At 38.8% G+C, this 23,018-nt stretch overlaps 2 protein-coding genes across 3 annotated transcripts; both read left to right on the top strand.

Annotated features, from left to right (window-relative positions):
• Window positions 1-1,121: 1,121 nt before the first annotated feature.
• Window positions 1,122-6,470, top strand: LOC146704687 (acyl-CoA Delta-4 desaturase-like). 2 transcript variants are annotated; one of them, XM_085461985.1, is made up of 13 exons: window positions 1,122-1,279; window positions 2,082-2,351; window positions 2,934-3,044; window positions 3,344-3,541; window positions 4,064-4,165; window positions 4,244-4,369; window positions 4,459-4,519; window positions 4,617-4,693; window positions 4,934-5,031; window positions 5,341-5,437; window positions 5,608-5,687; window positions 6,091-6,216; window positions 6,352-6,470. In XM_085461985.1, exons 2-13 carry the CDS (start codon window positions 2,142-2,144, stop codon window positions 6,401-6,403), a joined length of 1,338 nt encoding a protein of 445 aa, XP_085318111.1. In that variant the 5' UTR covers window positions 1,122-1,279; window positions 2,082-2,141; the 3' UTR covers window positions 6,404-6,470. The 2 variants fall into 2 exon arrangements, with proteins under 2 accessions (XP_085318111.1, XP_085318112.1); XM_085461986.1 differs by lacking the exon at window positions 1,122-1,279 and adding an exon at window positions 1,286-1,389.
• Window positions 6,471-12,313: 5,843 nt separating this feature from the next.
• On the top strand, window positions 12,314-21,628 carry LOC146704686 (acyl-CoA Delta-4 desaturase-like). The gene is made up of 13 exons (XM_085461984.1): window positions 12,314-12,477; window positions 12,961-13,238; window positions 16,440-16,550; window positions 16,799-16,996; window positions 17,960-18,061; window positions 18,130-18,255; window positions 18,345-18,405; window positions 18,489-18,565; window positions 18,742-18,839; window positions 19,034-19,130; window positions 19,230-19,309; window positions 20,897-21,022; window positions 21,114-21,628. Exons 2-13 carry the CDS (start codon window positions 13,029-13,031, stop codon window positions 21,163-21,165), a joined length of 1,338 nt encoding a protein of 445 aa, XP_085318110.1. The 5' UTR covers window positions 12,314-12,477; window positions 12,961-13,028; the 3' UTR covers window positions 21,166-21,628.
• Window positions 21,629-23,018: the final 1,390 nt, after the last annotated feature.

Here is a 23,018-nt window from a genome sequence, read left to right as displayed (position 1 = left end):
AAACTGATGTGTTTAGAAATGGCATGCTTTGAAAAAGCATATGAAAGTTTTAACAAAAACTTCATTTTTGTCCCTGTTTTATTTGTCATTTCTGTGAATACAATATGGGTTTATGAGATTTGCAAATAATTATGTTCTATTTTATTTGCATTTTACATAGCATCCCAACTTTGAGGGAATTAGGCTAGTAGTACAAGTTGTTGTCTTATTTTGCAGCACCCCCTCCAGTGATTATTTAACAAGGAAACTGTTATCACTGACATTTTGTTTTTCAGTGTCAAAGGGTCACACTAAATAAAGATAGCCTTAAACATGGAAACTTTCTGCTCTCATACAAACACTGCCAGCACAATTATTATGACAATCTGAGAGACCAGGGATGTTAAATTGTGAGTCACATACAGCCTACATCGATCTTAAGTGGGCCAGACCAGTAAAAGTGCTGTCATCTGTCAGTGAAAAGAAACTGAATTACAACTTGAATCACTAAAATATCTTAATATAAGGGAAAAAGTGCAATTTTAACAGAATGTCTCAGTTTTTCTACATGATAAAGAAACAGCGGTTTAGCTAATAAAGAACTCTTTGGGTTTAAATTGTAAGAAATGTGTCAAATTACAGAAAAAGTTCTAGTAGCTCATTGCCCTGACTGTCCCGTTATCATAAAATAGAAAGCTGGATTAAAGCACAGTCTTACAAAGTTTTTTAATTGATATTATTAATATTTATACTTACAGTGGATCACTGAAAAAAAAATTATATAGTAGTATATAGGGGGGGGGGGGGGGGGGGAGTTGAAATGTATTTAAAAATGTAGTTGTCCTTCAAAGCTATCCAGTGGACTAGATTGGAGTCTTTCGATTATGGTCCCCGGACCTTATGTTTGACACACCTGAATCAGACTCTTCGAAGCAAACTACAGCCCAGTTTCCATGTAAAGCATTTAGGGAGGATGGAAAGTAACAACAAAAAGGGAGCAGGGTTGAGAGGACCCCTTAAAGACCTGCTGTGTAGCTGTGTATTTAGTCCGCTACATAAATCAGAAGCAGCTCCACATCTACAACCAATCGGACTCATGAGTCCACAGTTAAAGTCCTCCAGGGGACTGTTTGCGGTCTCTGCGATCACACGACTTTGCGCTGTTCAGATGGTTTATGACCTATGGTACTCTCGCCGCCAGACGAGAGAATGCTGTGCGCCGATTGGCCCAGACGCCTCGAATGATTCTGCTCGGAGTTTGTACCGAATGAGTGCGTGGATGTGACAATGAGCCTACAAGGTAAGCATGGGGATGGGTTTGTGGATGCTTGTTATATAAAAAGGACCCGAACCCTCAGAATCGATCTCTTATTAGTGTGCCTGAGGGACGCTGGTTAAAATCTGGATGCTGTAAGTAAATATTAATTATCTACATGCTGTGACGTGCATAGCTAACCACCCGCTATCTCCCGCTATTATTTAGTCATTAAATGCTTTTCGATGGCGGTTTGTCGGTTTTGTCTTGGTTTCTACACGTTAACGACGATCAGACTTCTCCCAGTCCACGCATTCGTGTGGAAAACGTACTTGTGTGCGTCGATGTTTTTCCTGTTTTTAAGTATTTGTGGGTGTGCGTCTGTTAGATTGATCTTTAATGTCGATAAAGTTAGTAGGTGAAAACCGACCTGATTTAGCTCCATTTGGTGGTTTCCTAGCTTCACTAGTTTCCCCATAGTAGTGGGTGATGTTGCACTTCTCTTTGTTTTAGATCTGGACCACAACCAGCTCAAACAGCATAGAAAAATCTGCCGTACGAGTTTTTCTCTCTGCACATTTCAAACCATTTGAAAGCCATTTTTTACACTCACACTGAAAAAAGGTTTCTTCACCTTCAGTAAACATGAAGCAATGATTGTGAGTAAGATGCAGCTGAAACTTCTAAAATCAAAGGTTTATTTATTCAAATAACCAATGATTAAGGAACAGAGTTGGTACTGAACGCATACCAAGCAATTTTTTGCCCAGATTCCATTAAATTTAATGGTTTACGTTGCCTGTATGTAGTTACATGGAAATTTTGTGCATTTTTTGTGTGAAAACAGGTGTGCAACTTTGTGACCCGTTAGAGCTCAGGTGCATTCAGACCAGAAGCAGCGGTAAGGATGGGAGGTGGAAGCCAGCAGACGGTGCCGGGAGAGCCGGACAGCGGGAAAGCTAAAGGTGTTTACACCTGGGAGGAGGTGCAGAGCCACTGCAGCAGGAATGATCAATGGCTGGTCATCGATCGAAAGGTTTACAACATCACTCAGTGGGCCAAAAGGCATCCGGGAGGGTTTCAAGTCATCAGCTACTATGCTGGAGAGGATGCCACGGTATGTCATGTTTCCTTCAAAATACAATGAAAATATACAGGCCTGTGCATTTATGTTCATATGATTTTATTTTGAAAGAGATCACATGAAACTATCATCATAAGCGTTAATTCATTTATATTTGTTTAAGATTTGTGTTGCCATTCCAATCAAAAGTAAAGTTTATGCCAGTCTGTGAACGACACCTGGGTTTCCCACAACTCCTAACATGTCTCTAAGTTCCTTGCAGCTCTAACAGAAAGAGATTTCCCCTCTGAGGTTTTAGTATACCTAAATAACTGTTCCAGAATAAAAATAGCAGAAAGCTCGATAATATGGATGAAAGAACATGAGTAGGTGTAGCAGAACCAGCTACAGCACTGAAACGCTGCTTTCAGGCAGCTGAATTATGATAAACAATGTAATGTCATGGTTTCACAGGCAACTGAAACTTACAGGGAACATCATTTTACTTTTAGCATTTTTACATGTTAGAATTTAGCTGAAGTGAATGCATGATTTATTTTTTTACAATCTGATAACTATTTCCACTGCTACCTAACTTTTTAGTAAATTACAATTTTTTGTTGTGTTTGTTTTTAGGAAGCATTCACTGCTTTTCATCCTGATCCTAAGTTTGTGCAAAAGTTTCTGAAGCCACTGCTGATCGGAGAGTTGGCAACGACTGAGCCGAGCCAGGACCGAGACAAAAATGTGAGCCTTTAATCAAAGTCCCTTTTTTTTATTGACAACATGTGAGTGATCTAGTGTAATAAATGAGAGACAGACGTAAGTTTGATAATTCACTGATCTCTTATGTTAGTTATGAAGTGCTGAGTGTTGGGAACATCTGAGATTCTAGGTGGGGTTTTTTTAGCCACCTTAATGTCTTGTTTCACTGTATGAAAACCTAAAATAGCTCAAATCCAAAATTCTTGATTTCAGAAGTATCACATCAATATATTACAGTTTCAGTTTTACAGAGTTGTTTGTTTGTTTTTCTCTGCTCCCAGGCAGCCATCGTGCAGGATTTTGAAGCATTACGAGCTCGGGTGGAGAAAAGGGGTCTGTTTCGAGCTCAGCCTTTGTTTTTCTTCCTCCACCTCAGTCACATCCTGCTGCTAGAAGCCCTCGGATGGCTGACCGTCTGGATGTGGGGCACAGGCTGGATACAAACACTTGTGTGCTCTGTGTTTCTCGCAACCGCTCAGGTGATTCAGACATAAATTTTAAATGGGCCTTATTATGCTTTCCTTATGTTTTGAAATATATGCATACACCAAGTGCATGGTTACATTAAACAGAGACAAAGTTTTAAATAATGGATATCAATAATAATAAATGTGTAAAAGTGAGCCAAAAACCTTCAGACTGCTCTCAATGCACAGTTTCAGTTTCTGTTCTTGCCCCTTTACAATGCCAGTGATGGAAGGTATTCCTAATATGTTCATCACTGACACTGCTCTGGCTGTGAGGACAGAAGCCCCTCCCACAGACTGTGCAAATCTTCTGTTTACAAAAGCTAACCATTCATATTAAAGGGAGCATAAATAATTGTGATTTTAAATAAATAAATAAAATAAATAAATAAAAGTATGAACTGAGATGCAGAAACACAGGACTGATAAAAGACAAACAGTTAGTCATGCATACAAATACATGGTGTTGGAAATCAGGTCCATTTAAAGAGAAGTCTTTCACCCAAAACATTTGTTTTTCTGCTTCTTCTCCAGGCACAGGCTGGATGGCTGCAGCATGACTTCGGTCACCTGTCTGTCTTCAAAAAGTCCAGCTGGAATCACCTCGCCCACAAGTTTGTCATTGGTCATTTAAAGGTAACCTCTCTTAGTTATAATCCTCTCTCCATTGAAATGAAACACAGATACTTAAAGGTTTTTTTTTTCTTTTTTCAGGGAGCTTCTTCCAACTGGTGGAATCACCGACATTTCAGGCATCACGCTAAACCCAACATCTTCATTAAGGACCCGGATATCAACACGTTGCACCTCTTCGTACTTGGCCGAACTCAACCAGTGGAAGCAAGTAGCACGAAGATAGTATTTCTTATGTTTTTAAGCACTCGCACGGTCCAACTCGTCATCATCCACTGTTTACCTCTGTGTTACAGTACGGGATAAAGAAGATCAAACACATGCCTTACAATCGTCAACACAAGTACTTCTTTCTTGGTATGTTTTTTAAGAGTCATTTAAAAAGAATAATAACTACAACTTTTTAACGTTGCACCTTTTTTATATATTTATATATATATATATTTAAATATAGTGGGACCACCGCTGATCATTCCAGTTTTCTTCAACATTCATGTAATGCAGACCATGGTATCCCGGCGTGACTTGGTGGTAGGTGTATATAATAATATACTGACTGGGTGTAGTATATTAGATTGCATATAGGCATTTTCCATTTGATGTGTCAGATTGAATTTTGTATTTGATATTACAGTATTTAAGAGAAACATTACAGCAAAAAAAAAATGGCACAGAATAGAGCATATGTAAAAATAAGATTATAATTAATCATGATTGTCATAATTAAAAAAGAAATTACATAAATCATATAAACTTTCTTGTCTTGTGAAGGATCTGGCTTGGTTCATCTCATTCTACCTTCGCTTCTTCTCCTCTTATATACCCCTGTATGGCCTAGTTGGCTCATTGGTGCTCATAAGCATAGTCAGGTAACTATTTAAAATAAGAAAACATTGCACTCATTAACAAATGAATTGTTACCAGTTAACAGACTTTGATGCCTTATATTGTCCATTCCTTTCAAAATATATTGTCCTTGAGCTGAGATGCACCATATTTTGCTCTATATTGCTGGAATGTGTGTGGAAAAGCCTGACTTTATTAGCAAACATTAAACTTAACATATTTGACCGCTGTATACCTAATAAAGTACACTGCAATAGAAAGTGATTCCATTTTTCGTACCCTTTGGCCACGTTATGTATCACCTCAATATGATATTGTTTTTAATGTTACAGGTTTTTGGAGAGTCACTGGTTTGTGTGGGTGACTCAGATGAATCACATACCGATGGACATCGATCATGAAAAGCACAAGGACTGGCTGACCATGCAGGTACCTGTATCACTTTTACAAGGTTGTATAAAAGTTTTGGACACTTTAAATATTTTCTGCATTTACCCAATACTCATGAACATCCCAGATCACAAACATCTGTTTACACCTTCCCTTTACTAGGACCTTATTAACTCATTTGCACTCTTTTGACTCATTCTGTCATTCAGTTACAATCCACCTGTAATATTGAGCAGTCCTTCTTCAACGACTGGTTCAGTGGACACCTCAACTTTCAAATCGAGCACCAGTAAGTGAAATTTGAAACCTGTCAAAAACTAGAGCACGACTGTGTAAACTGAAGTACTGATAATAATTTAACAACATTAATTCTGCATTTAAAGATATAAAGTCTCTATTATAAAAAAAGAGTTTTAAAGAATAGTCAGAAGACTGAGAGATGTAATTCATCAGGCATGGTCACAGGCACACATTAAACTCAAGCTACACCACTTAACCAGTGGTGAACACTATTCGGATTTTACACCCATCCATAGTCAGCTATCGCCCATTTTTTCAAACAGAATTTTTTTTCTTGCAGAACTACACTCACTGTTTGCACACTTATATGTTACAATGATTTTATGTAACAAAATATGCCACAATGCAACAATTACAAAAAAAATCAGCTTCCGTTTCTTTTCTTTTGCAAGCTTGTTTCCAATGATGCCGCGGCACAACTACCACCTGGTGGCCCCACAGGTCCGTGAGCTCTGCGAAAAACACGGGATTCCGTACCAAGAAAAAACTTTGTGGCGAGGCTTCGCTGATATTGTCACGTAAGTACAATGATAACAGAGCATGAAAATGGCTGTAAATACAGTATATGACTCAGTCTTCTTTTATGGAAGGACTGCTTACCTGACACACACACTGATGGGCTGGCTATTTTTTGTTCTGACTTCCTCATTCAGGTCACTGAAAACCTCAGGGGACCTCTGGCTCGATGCATATCTCCATAAATGAAAGACTGTATTTTCCTCCACTGGTGTAAAAAAAGTGTTTTTCTCTTTTTCAATAAAAATCGACTGTATCTGTTTGAGTCAATGCCGTGGGAAAGATCCCTCTTATTGTTGTAACAAAGTCTTTGTTTGGTTTATAGATGATGGGGTTTTCCTAAGTTGCCTTAACAGTATCTTGATCAGCAGCAATGTGATGATAACACAGCTCTAAAACCTACCTGTGACTTATTATTAGCATTAGCATCACCAGATGTAAAAGAAAACTATCTGAATGATTAGACACAATCATTTATATAAACTACAAAACCTTTGTAAACTGTTTGTTATCGTTTGTGAAACTACTTTAAATGAATGTAACTGCTTTGTAACATGCTGTGCTCTTTCTATAGAGAAACCATTACACTGCAATACCACATGAATAATTTCACTGAGACCAATAAATCAAACTAAAAACTCTCTAAAGTTTTCTGTTCTTGTTTATATAGGGCATGTTATAACAAGGGAATAAACATAGTGAAAGATCACCACACTGCATTAGTGATCTGTCACTCAAAGATCTGCTTTGCCTGACTCAGGAGTCACTGCTTGTTTCACATTGTTTAGTGTTATTAATCTTTGAATATTGTCAAAAATTGCAGACACATACTGTACATATACATGGCTCACTGGGATATTGGGATACTGGAATATTTCATGCAACTTCTTTTCTTTGCTGTTAAGATTTTAGGTTTAGCTGGGACACATTACTGCTCGTTTCCCTAATAAGAACTGATCTGATTAGCATTTTCATTTCAATTTTAATTCTGCATTTGTAGAATATCTTTAAAAGCGTAATAGCATACATAGATGCAGCATAGCTTTGTGCTAAATGCTAGCAGGCTACATGTGTGAGGAATTTTGCATGCACAAAATGATACGGAAACGACATATTTTTCAAATGATGAAATATCTTGAAATATATCACCTACAACTTGTATTTAGTTTTATGGTGATAATGATCATCTTATTGGTCATGAACAGGAAGGGAGTGGTCCTACTGGTTGACTCCCTCATTATAAAGGCATGTTTGGGATCTCCCTGTCGCCATGACGCTAATAACAGTAATATGATCAATGCTATGACTTGCTGACATCTTCACATGTTTTCCTGGTTTTTATAGCCATGGTTACAGCTTAAAATAGTTCTGAACTCAAACGCTTTCATTCATTTCTTCACTTCTCAAGGATCCAACCAACCAATGACAAGAAAAGGTTTCTGTACTTCACACAGTACAGTAACCTGTACTGTATCGTGAGCCAGGTGAGCTACTATGTCACTGATGATCTGGTACTCAATACTCAGTGTCTACAGCTGCAGCATAGAAAGATGATGGAAACAAATCTCATCTGATTACCACACTGGAGGCATCTGATTAAGAAACACATCCCCAAGCATTGATAAAGAAACCTTTACCCTTCTCATTAGCTCGTATGTTAGATAGTAATGCTCTACACTTCTCTGAATCCATTATAGTACATCTTGATAACATGCCTCAGCTGTTCAAAGCAGATAAGATTACAACTCAAGTCAAAGTGACATGAACTCACAAATTACGCAAACCTGAAGAAAAACTGAAAAACATGAACTCTCCTGCCAGCTGGGTTTGCTGTCACCAAATAAACTAGTTTCTGAACAAATACTTCCCAAAAAGAGTTCAAATCCCATAGAGCAGACCCAACCATATGATTTTCTTTTACTGTTCTTCCACCCTGCAGCATTTTGGGTGGGCTGAATCACCCAAGATACAAATGGAGTTGAATGTTGTAGAGCATCTGTCAACTTAGTGAACTGTGGCAAGCCACTAATGAGCTGTGAGCACAGTAACTTGAGCATGATGCAGATGAAAGGAGATGCAATTCATTTCAAAGATGTCTACTTTCGAATTATCAAGTTATATTATGTGAAACACTTCAAAAACTCTACCCTCTTGTGCCTAATGTGGCTCTGTTGCCTTGCTGCAAATGGCCACTGAATTCAGGTATTCTGATCACTTCCATGCCTACAGATGTATAAAATCAAGCATCTAGGCATGACGCCAACAATTTAAATAGTAAAATTTCCTTGCTTCTACAGTAAACTGTTTGTAGTATTATAAACAAGTGGAAGTGATTGAGAACAACAGCAACAAAGACATGAAGTGGTAGACCAAGTTAAAAGACAGAACAATGTCAGTGGATGCTGAGGCGCACAATGTGACGAGGTCGCCAACTTTCTGCAGAGTCAGTCACCACAGACCTCCAGACTTCATGTGGCCTTCAGAATAGCTCAGTGCACAGAGAGCTGACGCAGTGGTGAAAAGCACACCGCCAGTGGACTCTAGAGCAACGGACATCACACGTCTCCATCTGGCAGTCTGATGGATGAGTCTGCGTTGGCGGTTGCCAGGAGAACGGTACTTGTCTGACTTCATTGTGACAAATGTAAAGTTTAGTGGAGGGGTGATTATGGTGTAGGGCTGTGATCAGTCCCTTATTTCCAGTTAAAGGAACTCCTAATCCTTCAGCATACCGAGACATTTTGAACAATTTCATGCTCCCGACTTTGTGAGAACAGTTTGGAGTTGCCCCCTTATTATTTAAAGATGACTCTGCACCTCTACACAAAGCAAGGTCCATAAAGACATTGATAAGTGACTTTGGTCTGGAACAACTTGAGTGGCCTGCACAGAGTCCTGGCCTATAGATAGAACACCTTTGGGATGAATTAGCGAAGAGAATGTAAGCCAGGCCTTCCTGTCCAACATCAGTGTCTGACCTCACAAATGCACTTATGGAAGAGAGGTCAAAAATTTCCATACACACAATCATAAACCTTCCCAGTAGAGATGAAGCTATTACATTTGTAAAGAGTGGGTCAACATCATGTTAACAGACAAGCAAATACTTTCGGCAACATAGAATATGAATTCATCTTTTTTTACATCTTAATTTTGTCTTGCAAGAATTAGAAATGAAGAATAAAAAATTAACAAAATTCAAATTAAATCAAGTTGGAAGCTTCTTCCCAAACTCTCAACTGATAAAACAATAATCGAGTGTGCTAAAGCCTCTTTCCAAACCTCACCGAGACAACAGTGAGTGTATTGGTGAGCACAGGTCCCTGTCATCAATACCAATAGCATTCAGTGACTCATCCTGAAATGATGCTGTGCACTCTAACAAAAAACGGTTTTTGTTTTTATTCAGGTGTTGCACAGCATGGGGTGGGATATATCAAATGTTATGGTTAAGCTGTGCTTAAGGAACTTTAACACATTTATTTATTTTTTCTTCAAACTGGCTCCACATAACAGCTTTGCGGTGTTTAAGAAAGATTTCTTTTAATCAGTTCTCTTGTCAAACTGGCAGCTCTTTACTCAGTCTGGAATTTTTAGTGTTACATTTCTCAGCAGTAGAAATGTAACACGATCAACATACTGACAGCATAAACTACCTGTCTTCCTGAGACATTGCTTCCTCGTCATGACAATGACTGTGTTTTGTAGGCCTACCGATTTACCAGCAGCTGTTTTGTTTCCACATTGAGATTGGGTTGTCTCGGTAATGAGATGTCTTATCTGTAGAATTTATGCTTTCATTTTGCACAGGTCTGTACTCCACGCAGCCTAGGAGAGTCTTCACCACAAAGACAGCACAGTCAGCCAAACTTGCTCTGCACTGTCTGTGTTCTTTGATTTTCTAATGCTGTTTGTGGTACGTTTTCCTCCTTTTGTATGGCACTATTGTCATGTTTCTATGGTTATGCGTTCCCTCTTTAAATTTCACGTCTTCTATTGTGTTACAACAACAAGTCAGAATAAACACACCATCTTCTGAGTTTTTCAGGGCTTAATCAGTATAAGTGCTAATAATTGTTACCTGATCTCCATAATGCTTCTGAAACAGTCACTGTGTTTCCTTGAATGCTCTGTTTAGTGTCATGTATTCTTAATTGCAAATAAGGGATTATGTTTCTCCTGCAGTTGCATTTTCAGTACTCTGCTCAATGGTTTTTTCAAAAGCTCCCATAAAGGATCTGTAGTGGCTCCCCCATGAAAACTGAAACATCTCTAACAGGCAGCTAAGCCTGTTTCTATTGATCATACTTTTCTAGAATACCATGACTGTTTTTGTCTGTGTCTTGACCTTAAATCCTGTGAATTTATTAACATTTATGTAATCTTGGCTGTGGGATGACATCTCTGTTCTTTTTCCTTTAATTCTTCCTATAATTGAAATTCACAGAACAAATATTTTTGAGCCATAGTAACTTGCCTCATTCTCCATCAATATTCTTACTTGAGCTTTCTTTTCTACAATAGCTGCTTCTAAAGCCAACCTTTCGAGCTACTTCTATTAATAATTCTGCATCATTTTTTTTTTCTTCAGACACATAATGTCTTACTTACCTAGTGAGGTCTTCAAACTCCATGACAAAAGCAGGAAACCATTGTGCATATAATGGTTTACATCATTTGCATCTTACTGACATCACATCAAACTGTCAAGTTCTTTCTTACTGTACTAATACTACTAATCTGGCTCCATTGGGCCTGTGCAGTTTAGTTTTTAGTCCAGGGCTTTCTCAGTTAACTTGCTTGCTCCTTTAGATTGCATGTCGTTGTATTAATTACACACCTGTGCACATCTTAATTGTAGACTGAAAGATGATTCAGATATTTGGTTTGGATTTCATTGCAATATTTTATATATTTCTTAAGAACAGAAGCAACACAACACTAATGATAAGCCTGCATACTGTTGATTCACTGAGTCAAATGACAAGCAAGCGGTTTGACTAAAGGAGCACAATCTGCTGGTGAGGGAGGGAATGGCAGCCCATGCATCAGAATTTGCAGCTATATTACCAAGAACCTGATAACACATCAAAGCATGCTTGACAGCCTCGGTATTTGCAGTAAAGTAAAAATATTTGCAACTTTTCAAGCAGTTAAAATTTAAAAACATACTGACTGTAGTACCTCTGCGTGTACTGTAGCCATTTGTCTGCAGCAACATTTTTAGGAGATGCAAATTATTGTTCACAGAACGTATTGCCTGTTTTTTTGTTTTTTTTTTTTGCTTCTGTGCTTCTCCTTTCAAGCTGGTGGTGTGGCACTAAAAAAACTATCTGATCTAAAGTAGTATAAATTGTCCTATTTTGCAACAGTGCGCAATTAAGTGAGTCATTATTTTACGACACTGAATGTGCAGAAATTCGTTATCGCTGGCATTATGGTCGTTTGGCGATCAGGAGGGCATATAAAATAAAAATGGCCTTAGAGATGGAAACTTTCTGCTCTTACTGGAGCACTACCAGCACAATAATGATTACAATTGGCGTCAACATCACTTTAAGCTTGACACAACAATGCTTTCGACATGTCTGATATCCAAGAGTCCTGCATTTTGTTTACCCGTTGATGGTCTGCATGTTTTTATGGAGCGTGTGTTTTGATATAATATTTTTGAAAAAAAGAAAAAAGAAAAAGAAGAAGAAGCAATTTCAAATGTGCAATAATTGTAAACTTTTTAGACATACAACATTAAACTATTTGGAGAAAAAAATGGGAGTTAGGAGTTAAACGGGTTAATTAGGTATAGAAGCATTTTGGGGGAGGTAACAAAAAATTAAAAAACAAAACAAAAACAACAAAAAGTAAATAAATGAATAGCAGGGTTGCCCCTTAAAGACCTCCCGTGTCTTTAATCCTTCTATCAAATCAGAAACTGTCAGAAACTGTGTGTGACATCTCCCAGACTAAAACTATTTTTCGTCTGTGCGCTCAAACGACTTTGCACTGTTCAGACGAGCAGTTTATTGAGCCTATGGCACACTGGCCAGGGGACAAGAATGTACTGTGCGCCGATTGGCTCAGACACCTCGAATGATCTGCTCAGAGTTTGTACAGAAGGAGTGCGTGGATGAAATGGTGTGCGTATAGGGAAGGCAGAGGATGGGTTTTTGGGGATGATTGTTATGTAAAAAGGACTTGAGCTCACTGAATCGATCTTTTAACGTGCCCGAAACCCGGGGAGGCTGGTTTAAAATCTGGATGCTGTGAGTAAATATCATCTTCATGTTTTGGCGTGCACAGCCAGCCGCCCGTTATCTGCCGCTATTATTTAATTATTTAATTAACGCTTTTTTCCATGGCGCTACAGTCATTTCTGTGTCTAGATTTTACACATTAACGTTGACTAGTTATTTTTTAACCTGTGCATTCACGTATAAAACGCACTTGTGTCCTCAATATTGTTCGATTTCCTGTTTTTAAGTGAAAATGTGCGTCTAACAGTTAGATCGGCGTTTAATGCCGATAAAGACGAATGACGCAAAGTCAGTGGGTGAAAACCGACCTGCTTCAACTGTAGCTCCAAAAGATGGTATTCGGATTTCATCATGAATTATTAGTTAGTGATGTTGCACTCCTCTTTGTTTTTCTGTGCCACAGTCAACTTATTAAACTAAAGAAAGCAACAGTATACCAGTAACATCCACCCTATGAGTTTTCCTCCCTGAATCCGCCCTTTTTACATCCAGGTGTGAAACTTTGCGGCTGACTGACCCTCTAGAGTTCAGGTGAATTTAGACCAGAGACAGCGGTGAGGATGGGACGTGGAGGCCAGCAGACGGGGCCAGGAGAGCCTGCCAGCGGGAAAGCTAAAGGTGTTTACACCTGGGAGGAGGTGCAAAGCCACTGCAGCAGGAATGATCAATGGCTGGTCATCGATCGAAAGGTTTACAACATCACTCAGTGGGCCAAAAGGCATCCAGGAGGGTTTCGAGTCATCGGCCACTATGCTGGAGAGGATGCCACGGTACGTTTTCATTATACAGACTTGTGCTTTTTTTCATGTGATTTTATTTTGAAAGACATCAAATGACAAAGTAGGTTTCTCTTCGTTCATTTCACGAAACATTACCTGATACTCCCCGTGACCCAGACATGGAGGAACATTTGAAAGAGGATAAATGGATATACGAATGGTTGACACTTCCACTGTCACTTTTCAGGGGGGAAAAATCCAGAAGTCCAGATTTTTGAAGTTTAAAAAGCAGTTTCATCCTTTTTGCCAAACTCTGCTCCTAGTATGTCTGTGAAGGCTCTCAGTCATCCAGGTCATCGTAGTCAAAGGACCCCCTGACAAAAGGATCAGGGGGTCCTTTTGTCCCTCTGTGGGGGGTTACTCCCACTAGGTTTATATCTGGGACTCTCCACCATTTGACCTTAGAACTGAAGAAGCTTCTCGGATGAGAGGTGAAACGTCTTCAAGCAACTTAAAGAAGTCCAGACGCTTTTCTTTCCAAGCTCCTTTGACTTCTCTGCTCCTAATACTTCTTGATCTCTCAGTTCCTCAAAGCAACCTTCTACCGTTAAGCCGGATAAAGCAGTTCATGATTTTTTTTTTTGTGGCAGCTCCAAAACACTGAAAGAGACATTCTACTGACATTTTTCAAGAAAACTCTTCAGAGCTGTCGTTTATTTAGTTATTTGTTTTATCAATTATTTATTTATTTTACTCTATTCTGACTTGACTTTTCTAGTATCTCAAATTGACAGCAATTAATGAAATAATAAATAAATAGATTTTATTGCAACATTGGAAGGGTAAAGAGTATCTTATTAGTATTTTATTTTAGAGATAAAAACTCAGTGGTTTCTCATTTCTTACAAAACATAGTGTCTGTGCTAGTCCCCTGGCACTCCTCGCATATTGATAAGTTCCTTGCAATTGTGACAGAAAGGGCTTTCACACACGCCCTAAATAACTGTTCAAGAACAAAAATATTAGAAACTCCAAAATACTGACACAAGTACAGAACTGATGCAGAAGCTTGTTTTCCATTTTATTCTGGTCAATATTCATTTTTTGTCTCATTGTGTGAGGGTGGCCCCCATATTTGAAACCCCTCAACTATGACTGTACACAGCTTTGCTATACAGCAATGAATTGCTGTTTCAGTTTTCAGTTTTCAGTTTTATTTGTCATATGCAAGTTAGCACAGGGTCAACATTGCAATGAAATGTGTTTGACGAGCAGCAGTCACTCAGCAGCAGGTACAGTAGAAGAAAATATAATAAAAAATAATAATTAAAAAAATAGAAAAATAGTAAAGAGCAAAATATTAGAGAGACATGGTAAAAGAGAAAAGATGACTAAATATATATGAATCTATAAATATAAATATATGTACACTATTGATTAAATAAGAAAATCTTGAAAAGAAATATGACGGGAGGGCAGATGGGATATTGCACAGGAATGAGCAGCAGAAAATTACAGTATTGCACTTTTTTAAATATAAATATCAATAACAATAAAGTGGAGTGACCAGTGCAGATTAAACAGAGTTGTGAAGCTGCAGGGTAGCTTCTGAGTGCGTTAGTGATGGGTCGTTCGCGAACGAAATGGCTCTTAGAGCCGACTCTTTGACGTGAACGACGAGAGCCGGCTCTTTATCGTGAGCCGTGAGGGCTCGTGGGTTTGTTTTTTTGTTTTTTCTTTCTCTCACCCTCTGTCTCGCACTGTTTTTTCCGCTTCACTCTGCACGCGAGCCTTGTGCTTTATGCTGGGCAGAGGGGGGAGGGGCGGTAGTTACACTCAGTAGCACAAGAACAGAGCCAGAGGGAGAGAGAGAGAAAGAGAGCCAGGGACAACAACTTCACATTAGAAAGGTATAGTAATCATCCACAACTATTTTCAGTTGCAGATGATAAAGGATTCAGAAAGTGCGGATTCATGCGGGCCCATATGACAGAGAATGTGCATGTTCTTTTTGTTTTCATATTATAATTTATATTTAATTGTGTTTTGCAGTGTTTTGTGTTGTTTTCACTTTAAATTTGTAAAAGGAAACAGCTGAAAATTTAAATAGTTAAAAGTTGAAATGTGAATAGTTGATTTTTGTATTATATGATTTATTTATTACATTTTATGTGGCGTGAATAAATAAAAGTATATTTACAGTGGTCCCTAGAGACAAAGCACATACAAACTTCAAATCATGTACGAACTCTGAAGCATGTACAAACTCCAAAACACGTAAAAACACGTACAAACTCCAAATTGATTAAAACAAATTTCCCACGTGTGGGACTAATAAAGGTTATCTTATCTTATCTTATCTTAAAACACGTAAAAACTCCAAAACATGTAAAAACACGTACAAACTCCGAAGCACGTAAAAACTCAGAAGCACATAAAAACTCAAAACACGTACAAAAGACAACAGAAGTGCTCCAGGATGCTGGGCGCAGTGTTGAGCTTTTGTTACCTAGTGGCTACACAAGCCAGCAAGTACCAACGACCGGATTTGGTGTGTGGTAGTAACAGGTAGATGAACTTTTTTTTTTAAATTATTTGAATATATTTTAGTGCTTGTGTATAAATACACAAACAATACACACATGCTTTCAATTGTGTAATTTAAGTGATCTAGTAGCTCTGCTTTGGAAGTTCAGTTCATGCTAGAAATGTGTTTTGGAGTTTGTACGTGTTTTGTCTCTAGGGGCCACCACATATATTTATATATAAACATATATAAATAAAACCACTTTTTTACGTTAGTAATTCCTTTTGTGCATAATTTTATATTATTGTGAATAATAAATTAATTAAAGCAACAAAACAACCTGAAGAGCCGGTTCGGAGCCGAAAAAGCCGGCTCTTTTTAGTGAGCCGAGCCGAAAGAGCCGGATCTCTAAAAAGAGCCGGAAATCCCATCACTAGAGTGCGTCCTGTGGAGTGTGTGTGTGTGTTTAAGTGTTGTGGTTGAGGTGTATGGCTTGGTGGTAAAAACTGTTTTTAAGTCTTGTAGTCCGAGCAGACAGGCTCCTGTAACGTCTGCCAGATGGTAACACTGCTGCTTTAATGCTGTGGCATTACTATGAACAATTAAATCATGTGAGAATTTATCTTTAAACAGTTTTTTTTAGGATCTGAAAACTTTTTTGTTTTTGATTAAATTTCTTTCTTTCTTTTTTTCTTTTTCTTTTTGCTTGTTTCTTTGTTTTTTAGGAAGCATTCACTGCTTTCCATCCTGATCTTAAGTTTGCGCAAAAGTTTCTGAAGCCGCTGCTGCTCGGAGAGTTAGCGGCAACAGAGCCAAGCCAGGACCGGGACAAAAATGTGAGCCTTTAATTAAAGTCCCTTATTTTTTTATTGATAACATGTGAGTGATGTTGTGAAATAAATGTAAGTTAAAAAATTAGCAGATCTGTTTTGTTAATTATGAAGTGCTGAGTGTTGGGAGCATCTGAGATTCTAGATGGTCAGGTTTTGTTACCTTGAACAAACAAACACTTTTACAAATGTGATATCAGTGCATCACCTTTTCAGCTTTTTAGAATGGTTTGTTTCTTCTTCTCTGCACCCAGGCAGCCCTCGTGCAGGATTTTGAAACTCTACGAGATCAGGTGGAGAAAAAGGGTCTGTTTCGAGCTCGGCCTTTGTTTTTCTTCCTCCACCTCAGTCACATCATTCTGCTAGAAGCCCTTCCATGGCTCATTGTTTCAATGTGGGGGACGGGCTGGATCCTGACCTTACTTTGCTCAGTTTTGCTGGCAACTGCTCAGGTAATTGAGACATGAACTTTTCAGACATAAACTTTAAATGGGTCCTAGTATGCATTTCTGCAAGTAACACAGACAGGGACTAAACAACAGGGAAACACATGCAGGATAAACTAAAACTCAGGAAATTGAATATGAACTATAACTTTCATCTTGGCAAAAGATAGTTTGCAAAAAACTAAAAACACCTAAAGACAAAAGCATAAAGAAACCCACCAGGAAATGACTGCTATGTACAAAACTCAAAAGATTAAAAACACCAAAAATACAAGAATTTAAAAACAAAAGGAATAATCCAAAACTTCAGTGTCCATGACACAGTGTATCCCCACCTGACACAAACTCAGCTGACCCAAATGGGTGATGGAAGTCTCCAGGGATGAAAAACAAAAAGCAACAACACAAGGCCTCGGGGCTAGTAGAACAGGGTAGCTGTTCATTTGGCTGAAACAGAGGGGCAGCATGGCCGAGGCTCAGATCTGTGGGATGGCATGGACCAACAGAGAAAATGAAGCAATTCAGGGCCCCAGCAGAGGGATGAACACAGAGTTGTTCAGGGGGTGGGCACGGAGGCCTGTGACAGAGACTGGACCATTCCTGAGGCATGGCAGGAGGTAAAGGGACATCTCTGGTGGCTTGGCTCGTAACTGGCAGAGGACTAGATTCCTCAGGTGGCCAAGATCGGCTGAATCCACCAGGGGCCAGAGGTGAAGGGTCAATGGACAGTTTGGACTCTACGTCCTGTGGCTCAGGCAGCTCAAGGTCCTCTAGATAAGGACACTTAGGTGGCTTCTGGAGCTGCACTGTGGGGCAAAGCTTGGGTTTCAGACCCTCTAAGCACTCAGTTTCGATTCCTGCTCTTGTCTTTTTACGAGTCCAGTGATGGAACGTAGTCCTAAATTGACCACCTGCAGCACAGGCTCTGGCTGTATGTGGCCAGTATAACAGCTGTTCCTTCTTCTCTAGTCACAGGCTGGATGGCTGCAGCATGACTTTGGTCACCTGTCGGTCTTCAAAAAGTCCACCTGGAATCACCTGGTCCACAAGTTTGTCATTGGTCATTTAAAGGTAACCTCTCTCAGTTATATTCTTTTCATATAAATTAAACACAGGTATTAAAAGATCAATTTTCTCAGGGAGCTTCGGCCAACTGGTGGAATCACAGACATTTCCAGCATCACGCTAAACCCAACATCTTCACCAAGGACCCCGATATCAACATGCTGAATGTCTTTGTGCTTGGCCAGACTCAACCTGTGGAGGCAAGCGGGACTAAACGAATATTTTTGATTTCTTCAAACATTCATACGGTCCAACTTCTTAACACCCCCTCTTTACCTCTGTGTTGCAGTACGGGATAAAGAAGATCAAAAACATGCCCTACAATCACCAACACCAGTACTTCTTTCTCTGTATGTTTTGTCTGAGAAGAATAAAAACTATAATTTCACAATGTTGCAATTTTAAAGTAAATCTTTTTGTATTTTTCTTTCAGTGGGACCACCGCTGCTCATTCCAGTTTATTTCTACATGCAGATAATGAAGACCATGATATCCCGGCGTGACTGGGTGGTAAGCTGTCAGGCTACAGATGGTTTAGTTTCGTTTAAATTAAATATTTAAGGATAAGGCCTAAAGAAAAAACATTAAAGTGAAAACAGAATAAGTTTAAAATAAGAATATGGTGAATTAAGATTATTTTTAAGCAGAAATTATCAGGATAAAATGAACTTTTTTGTCTTGTGAAGGATCTGGCGTGGTCCTTGTCGTACTACTTTCGATTCTTCTCCTGTTACATCCCGCTGTATGGCGTGTTTGGCTCATTGGCACTCATGTTTTTTGTCAGGTAAATATTTATAAAACAAGTCAACCAAATTTTTTTAATGCTCTTCCTAATACTACTGATATGTAAATAATTAACTCGTGATTTGTTACCAATTAACAGACTGACTCAAACTGTAACACAGACTGTGGTACTCTTTAGCATCATGTTATAGCATCTTTTCAATCAAAAGTATTATATTGTTTTTAATGTTACAGGTTTTTGGAGAGTCACTGGTTTGTGTGGGTGACTCAGATGAATCACATACCGATGGACATCGATCATGAAAAGCACAGGGACTGGCTGACCATGCAGGTACTTGTACTACTTTTACCAGCAGGCACTGCTGACATTTGATGACTAAAACATTCCCTTTATTATGTTTTTATTAACTCCTTCGTGGCCTTTTGACAGTTACAATCCACCTGTAATATTGAGCAGTCCTTCTTCAACGACTGGTTCAGTGGACACCTCAACTTTCAAATCGAGCACCAGTAAGTGAAATGAGTGCAGCAAATGCAGACAAATGTATGTTCAGCATGCTCACACTGCTGAGAGTTCAAAGTCGATTACTGATATTAGATAAGAAACAGTTGTTCTACAGATACAATACTGTTCAAATGTCTTGAGATAATTTATCAGAATTTCAGGAACAGGACTACACCTCATACACTCCCCTTCTCTGTCTATATATGACCCGCCTGTACGACAAGCTGTTTGTTCTCGGTTTTTTGCCTCACACTGCCTCCCTTTTCCAATTTATTCGCCTCTCATTCGTACATGGGGGTTTGTCTGGTCTGGGAGTGGCTGCCACTCCCCTCTGAGTCCTCCCAAAAACCGCACCCTCCATTCATGCGTGCACCATCTGTTGTTACCGTCTAGAAATGGAGTTGAACCTAAATGATAATGTGGTCGCAGCTAGTGAATTTCCCTCCAATGAGCCAGACTTCCCTGTAATTTTTATAAAGGTTCTTGAGCAATAGTTCTCCTTTGTCCCTGATCATTTTCAAAAGAATATTTTATTGTTTATAAAGCCACTTAACTGTTAACGGTGTTGGGTTTGTTAGTGAAAAGTGAATCATCAGAAAAAGCAACTCATCACGTTACTCCATAACATGACCTTTATATTTTGCTTAAAAGGAGCCAGACTTTATTGCAACTTTTTACAGCGGTCTTCAGCAACAGTTTCTTAAGGTTTTCGGGTTTTTTATTCAATATCAGTTGACTATTCTCAGAGGAACGTTTCTTTGTTTGTTAAACTACTTAATACTGACCTATGAATAATTCGAGCATTAAAAAAAGGAACTCAAGCGTCTATGTATAACAAACAACTTAGCAAACAACTATTGTGACATTGTATCTTTAAGCACTTTGTTACCGGTAGTGGATGGGTGGCTGTCGAGACTTCATTTTTAAGCAAGCATGGGGAAAAAAAGGCTGAGGTAATAACACAAGAGCTGTACTGAAAATCAGTGACAACAGGTCTTACTGAGTGATCAACAAAATTCTCATCAATATGACAAGTGACGATCGAAGAAGGAGAGAGGCACAACAGCGAGTGTCTACATCCAAACATGGTGGAGGCTCTGTCATGTTTTGGGGCTGCATTTCAGCCAGTGTTGAAGTTGACGGAATTATGAACACAGAAAAGAACAGTCAGATTTTGATTCACCACATCACACGTTTTCCACGAAAAACATCTAATTGACCATTGCATTTATAATGATGATCACACACAGTCCCAGTGCAGTGAAACACAGAACAACAACACAACTGGACTCCCCAGAGCCCAGACCTCAGCATTGTTGAAGCAGTGAAGCAGCACCCAAAAATAAGCTTCGAATGTCTTTCTAGAAGTCTGGATAACTATTCCCGAAAACTACTTATTTATGCATCTTTTAATAAATTATTGACCTATTATTCATTTTCCCAGCAAAACGTAAAGAAATGAGGAGTAGCTCAGGACATTTGCACAAAACTGTACAAGCATTAAAGATCCACGAAACTCTCTCTTTGCCTACATCAAAGTGAATCATGGCGTCATATCTGAGGGAAAATTCCTCTTTCTTTTCTCTCTCAAGCTTGTTCCCTACCATGCCGCGCCACAACTACCACCTGGTTGCCCAACAGGTCCGCGCACTCTGTGAGAAACATGGGATTCCTTACCGGGTGAAAACGTTTTGGCGAGGCTTTGCTGATATTGTCACGTAAGTGCAGACTGTTAGAAAGATTGTAAATACAGTGCATGGCTCAGTCTTCTTTTATGGAAAGATTGACTTTTCTTTTGGACTTTTACAGGTCACTGAAAAGCTCGGGGGATCTGTGGCTCGATGCATATCTCCATAAATAACAGACGGCATTTCCTTGACTGATGTAGAGGAAGCGTTTTTCTCTTTTTCATCAGAAAGCGATTGTATCCATTTCAAGTTTAAAATTCAGTCGAAATTGTGGGAAGGATCTTTCTCATTATTGGTGTTATTGTTAAGTCTTACTTTGGTTTTCAGATTTGCTGATTTTTATAGATCACAGGGTTTTCCTAAGTTGCCTTAAGAATATCTTGATCAGCAGCGGTGTGATGTTATAAACACAGTTGTGGAACTTGCCCCTGTGACTCATTTAAAATGAGTTTTCATTTTTCTATCTTGTGATAATATTTGAATGATTAAACAGGATAATTTGTTTTCATTCAAACAACAAACTATATATTAAAATGTTTATTATCTCCTGTCTAACGTGCAACTTTGTGTAACTTTAAATACAGCTCTTCTGTTCTGCTCTTTCAGTATACAATAAAGAAACCGTGTTGAAAGAAACCGTCACCAAATCTATTTTAGAAAACACATTCCAACAAAAAGCTCAATGTAAATGACACTTTACGGCAGCAACATATATGCTGCATATAATCTCACTTTTAATGACAAAAACAACAATATGCAGAAGCATTTCTTGCTAAGTGATGCTGAAACGCTGCAAAATCGTGATAATTTTACGTTACTTTTAAGTTGCTTACCAAGACCATATGGTGGACACGTTTTTATCTGATTCTCTCCACATCTCTGAGAGGTTATGTTGCTAATTAATCTTACCGGTTGTGAGTTGTTCAAACAGGCGTTTCAAAACCAATCATGGTTATTAACAGCAGAGCTACACAATGAGGTTCTAGGGCTATTTTTTCATGAAAGAAAGAAATAAAAACAAAAATAATCATTTGAGATCAATAAAACAAAATGAAACCTATTTGGACTCAAAATTTAAGTTTGACTTTGTTTCTGATATAGGGTATGTTATAACTAGAGAATAAACAGTAAAATATTCAGAAACGTATCACACTGGATTACTGATCTTTGCCTCAAAGATGTAATGTGTGCTCAGTGATGATCTATAATCACTAAGACTCTGACACCTGACACCTGTGTTTTTATGTACCTGTGTATATCTACTTGTCCTAACGTGCTCAGATAATTGTTGAAAGTCTGAATGTGGGTCTTATTCACACAGTATCTACAGTATCCAAAGGCTCTGAGCTTTTCAACAAACAAGCACGTCTATGAATTAAACAGCTGTGTAAGCAGTTTGACAGATGTTTGTGACTGACCTGTGTTCTTTCTGCACAGTGACCTATGAGTAGACACGACAGCCTTCATCTCCAAACACAGCCTCCACTTCTTCTTTGTTCAGGGACAACAGGCTCCAGTCGGGACCTCCAAACAGTCAACAGTCCTGCAGAAAATACAGTCAGGCCAATCATTTGCAGTCTATCACAAATTAAACTGTAGTTTCCTAAATGCACGATCACTTCTGACAGAAAGTGTATGCTATAGATGCAAAGTTTTTAGGATACAGTGACAGGTAATGGCAAGAAAAGATGCCATCAATAACATTATTAACAGCTGGATTTCTTTAAGTGGTAATTTGTGCTAGCATAGGCAGATTTTTATGGCAGTGTACCATACCAATGGACATTGCTTTTCCTTGTGCCACGCTGTATGCATCTGTCACGGAAATAAAGATTTTAATCACTCCTTTCTGACATTTCAGTCAGAACTTAAAAAGGCGCAGACTGATCAGCGGATTGCTTTATTGCAGCAGTAGCAGTACTATTACAGGGTATCAGAGTACATCTGCACACTGATACCCTGCAGAAAGATAGCAAGTTAAGCCACTGGAGGTCAGCATAGACATCAAATTCAGGGAATGATACTG

The sequence above is a fragment of the Copadichromis virginalis genome, linkage group LG7 (genome assembly GCF_057382275.1).
Source record: "Copadichromis virginalis isolate Kocher_CV1m ecotype Utaka linkage group LG7, C_Virginalis_male_GT1.1, whole genome shotgun sequence".
Taxonomy (NCBI): Eukaryota; Metazoa; Chordata; class Actinopteri; order Cichliformes; family Cichlidae; genus Copadichromis; species Copadichromis virginalis.
This window is presented reverse-complemented; position numbering and strand designations above follow the sequence as displayed.

Excerpts from the sequence above, each read along its gene's own strand:
- LOC146704687 (XM_085461985.1), top strand. The coding sequence starts at position 2,142 with ATGGGAGGTGGAAGCCAGCAGACGGTGCCGGGAGAGCCGGACAGCGGG. Across the intron at positions 3,542-4,063 it reads TGTTTCTCGCAACCGCTCAG|GCACAGGCTGGATGGCTGCA; the intron begins GTGATTCAGACA and ends CTTCTTCTCCAG. Across the intron at positions 4,370-4,458 it reads GCCGAACTCAACCAGTGGAA|TACGGGATAAAGAAGATCAA; the intron begins GCAAGTAGCACG and ends TCTGTGTTACAG.
- LOC146704686 (XM_085461984.1), top strand. The coding sequence starts at position 13,029 with ATGGGACGTGGAGGCCAGCAGACGGGGCCAGGAGAGCCTGCCAGCGGG. Across the intron at positions 16,997-17,959 it reads TTTTGCTGGCAACTGCTCAG|TCACAGGCTGGATGGCTGCA; the intron begins GTAATTGAGACA and ends CTTCTTCTCTAG. Across the intron at positions 19,310-20,896 it reads AACTTTCAAATCGAGCACCA|CTTGTTCCCTACCATGCCGC; the intron begins GTAAGTGAAATG and ends TTCTCTCTCAAG.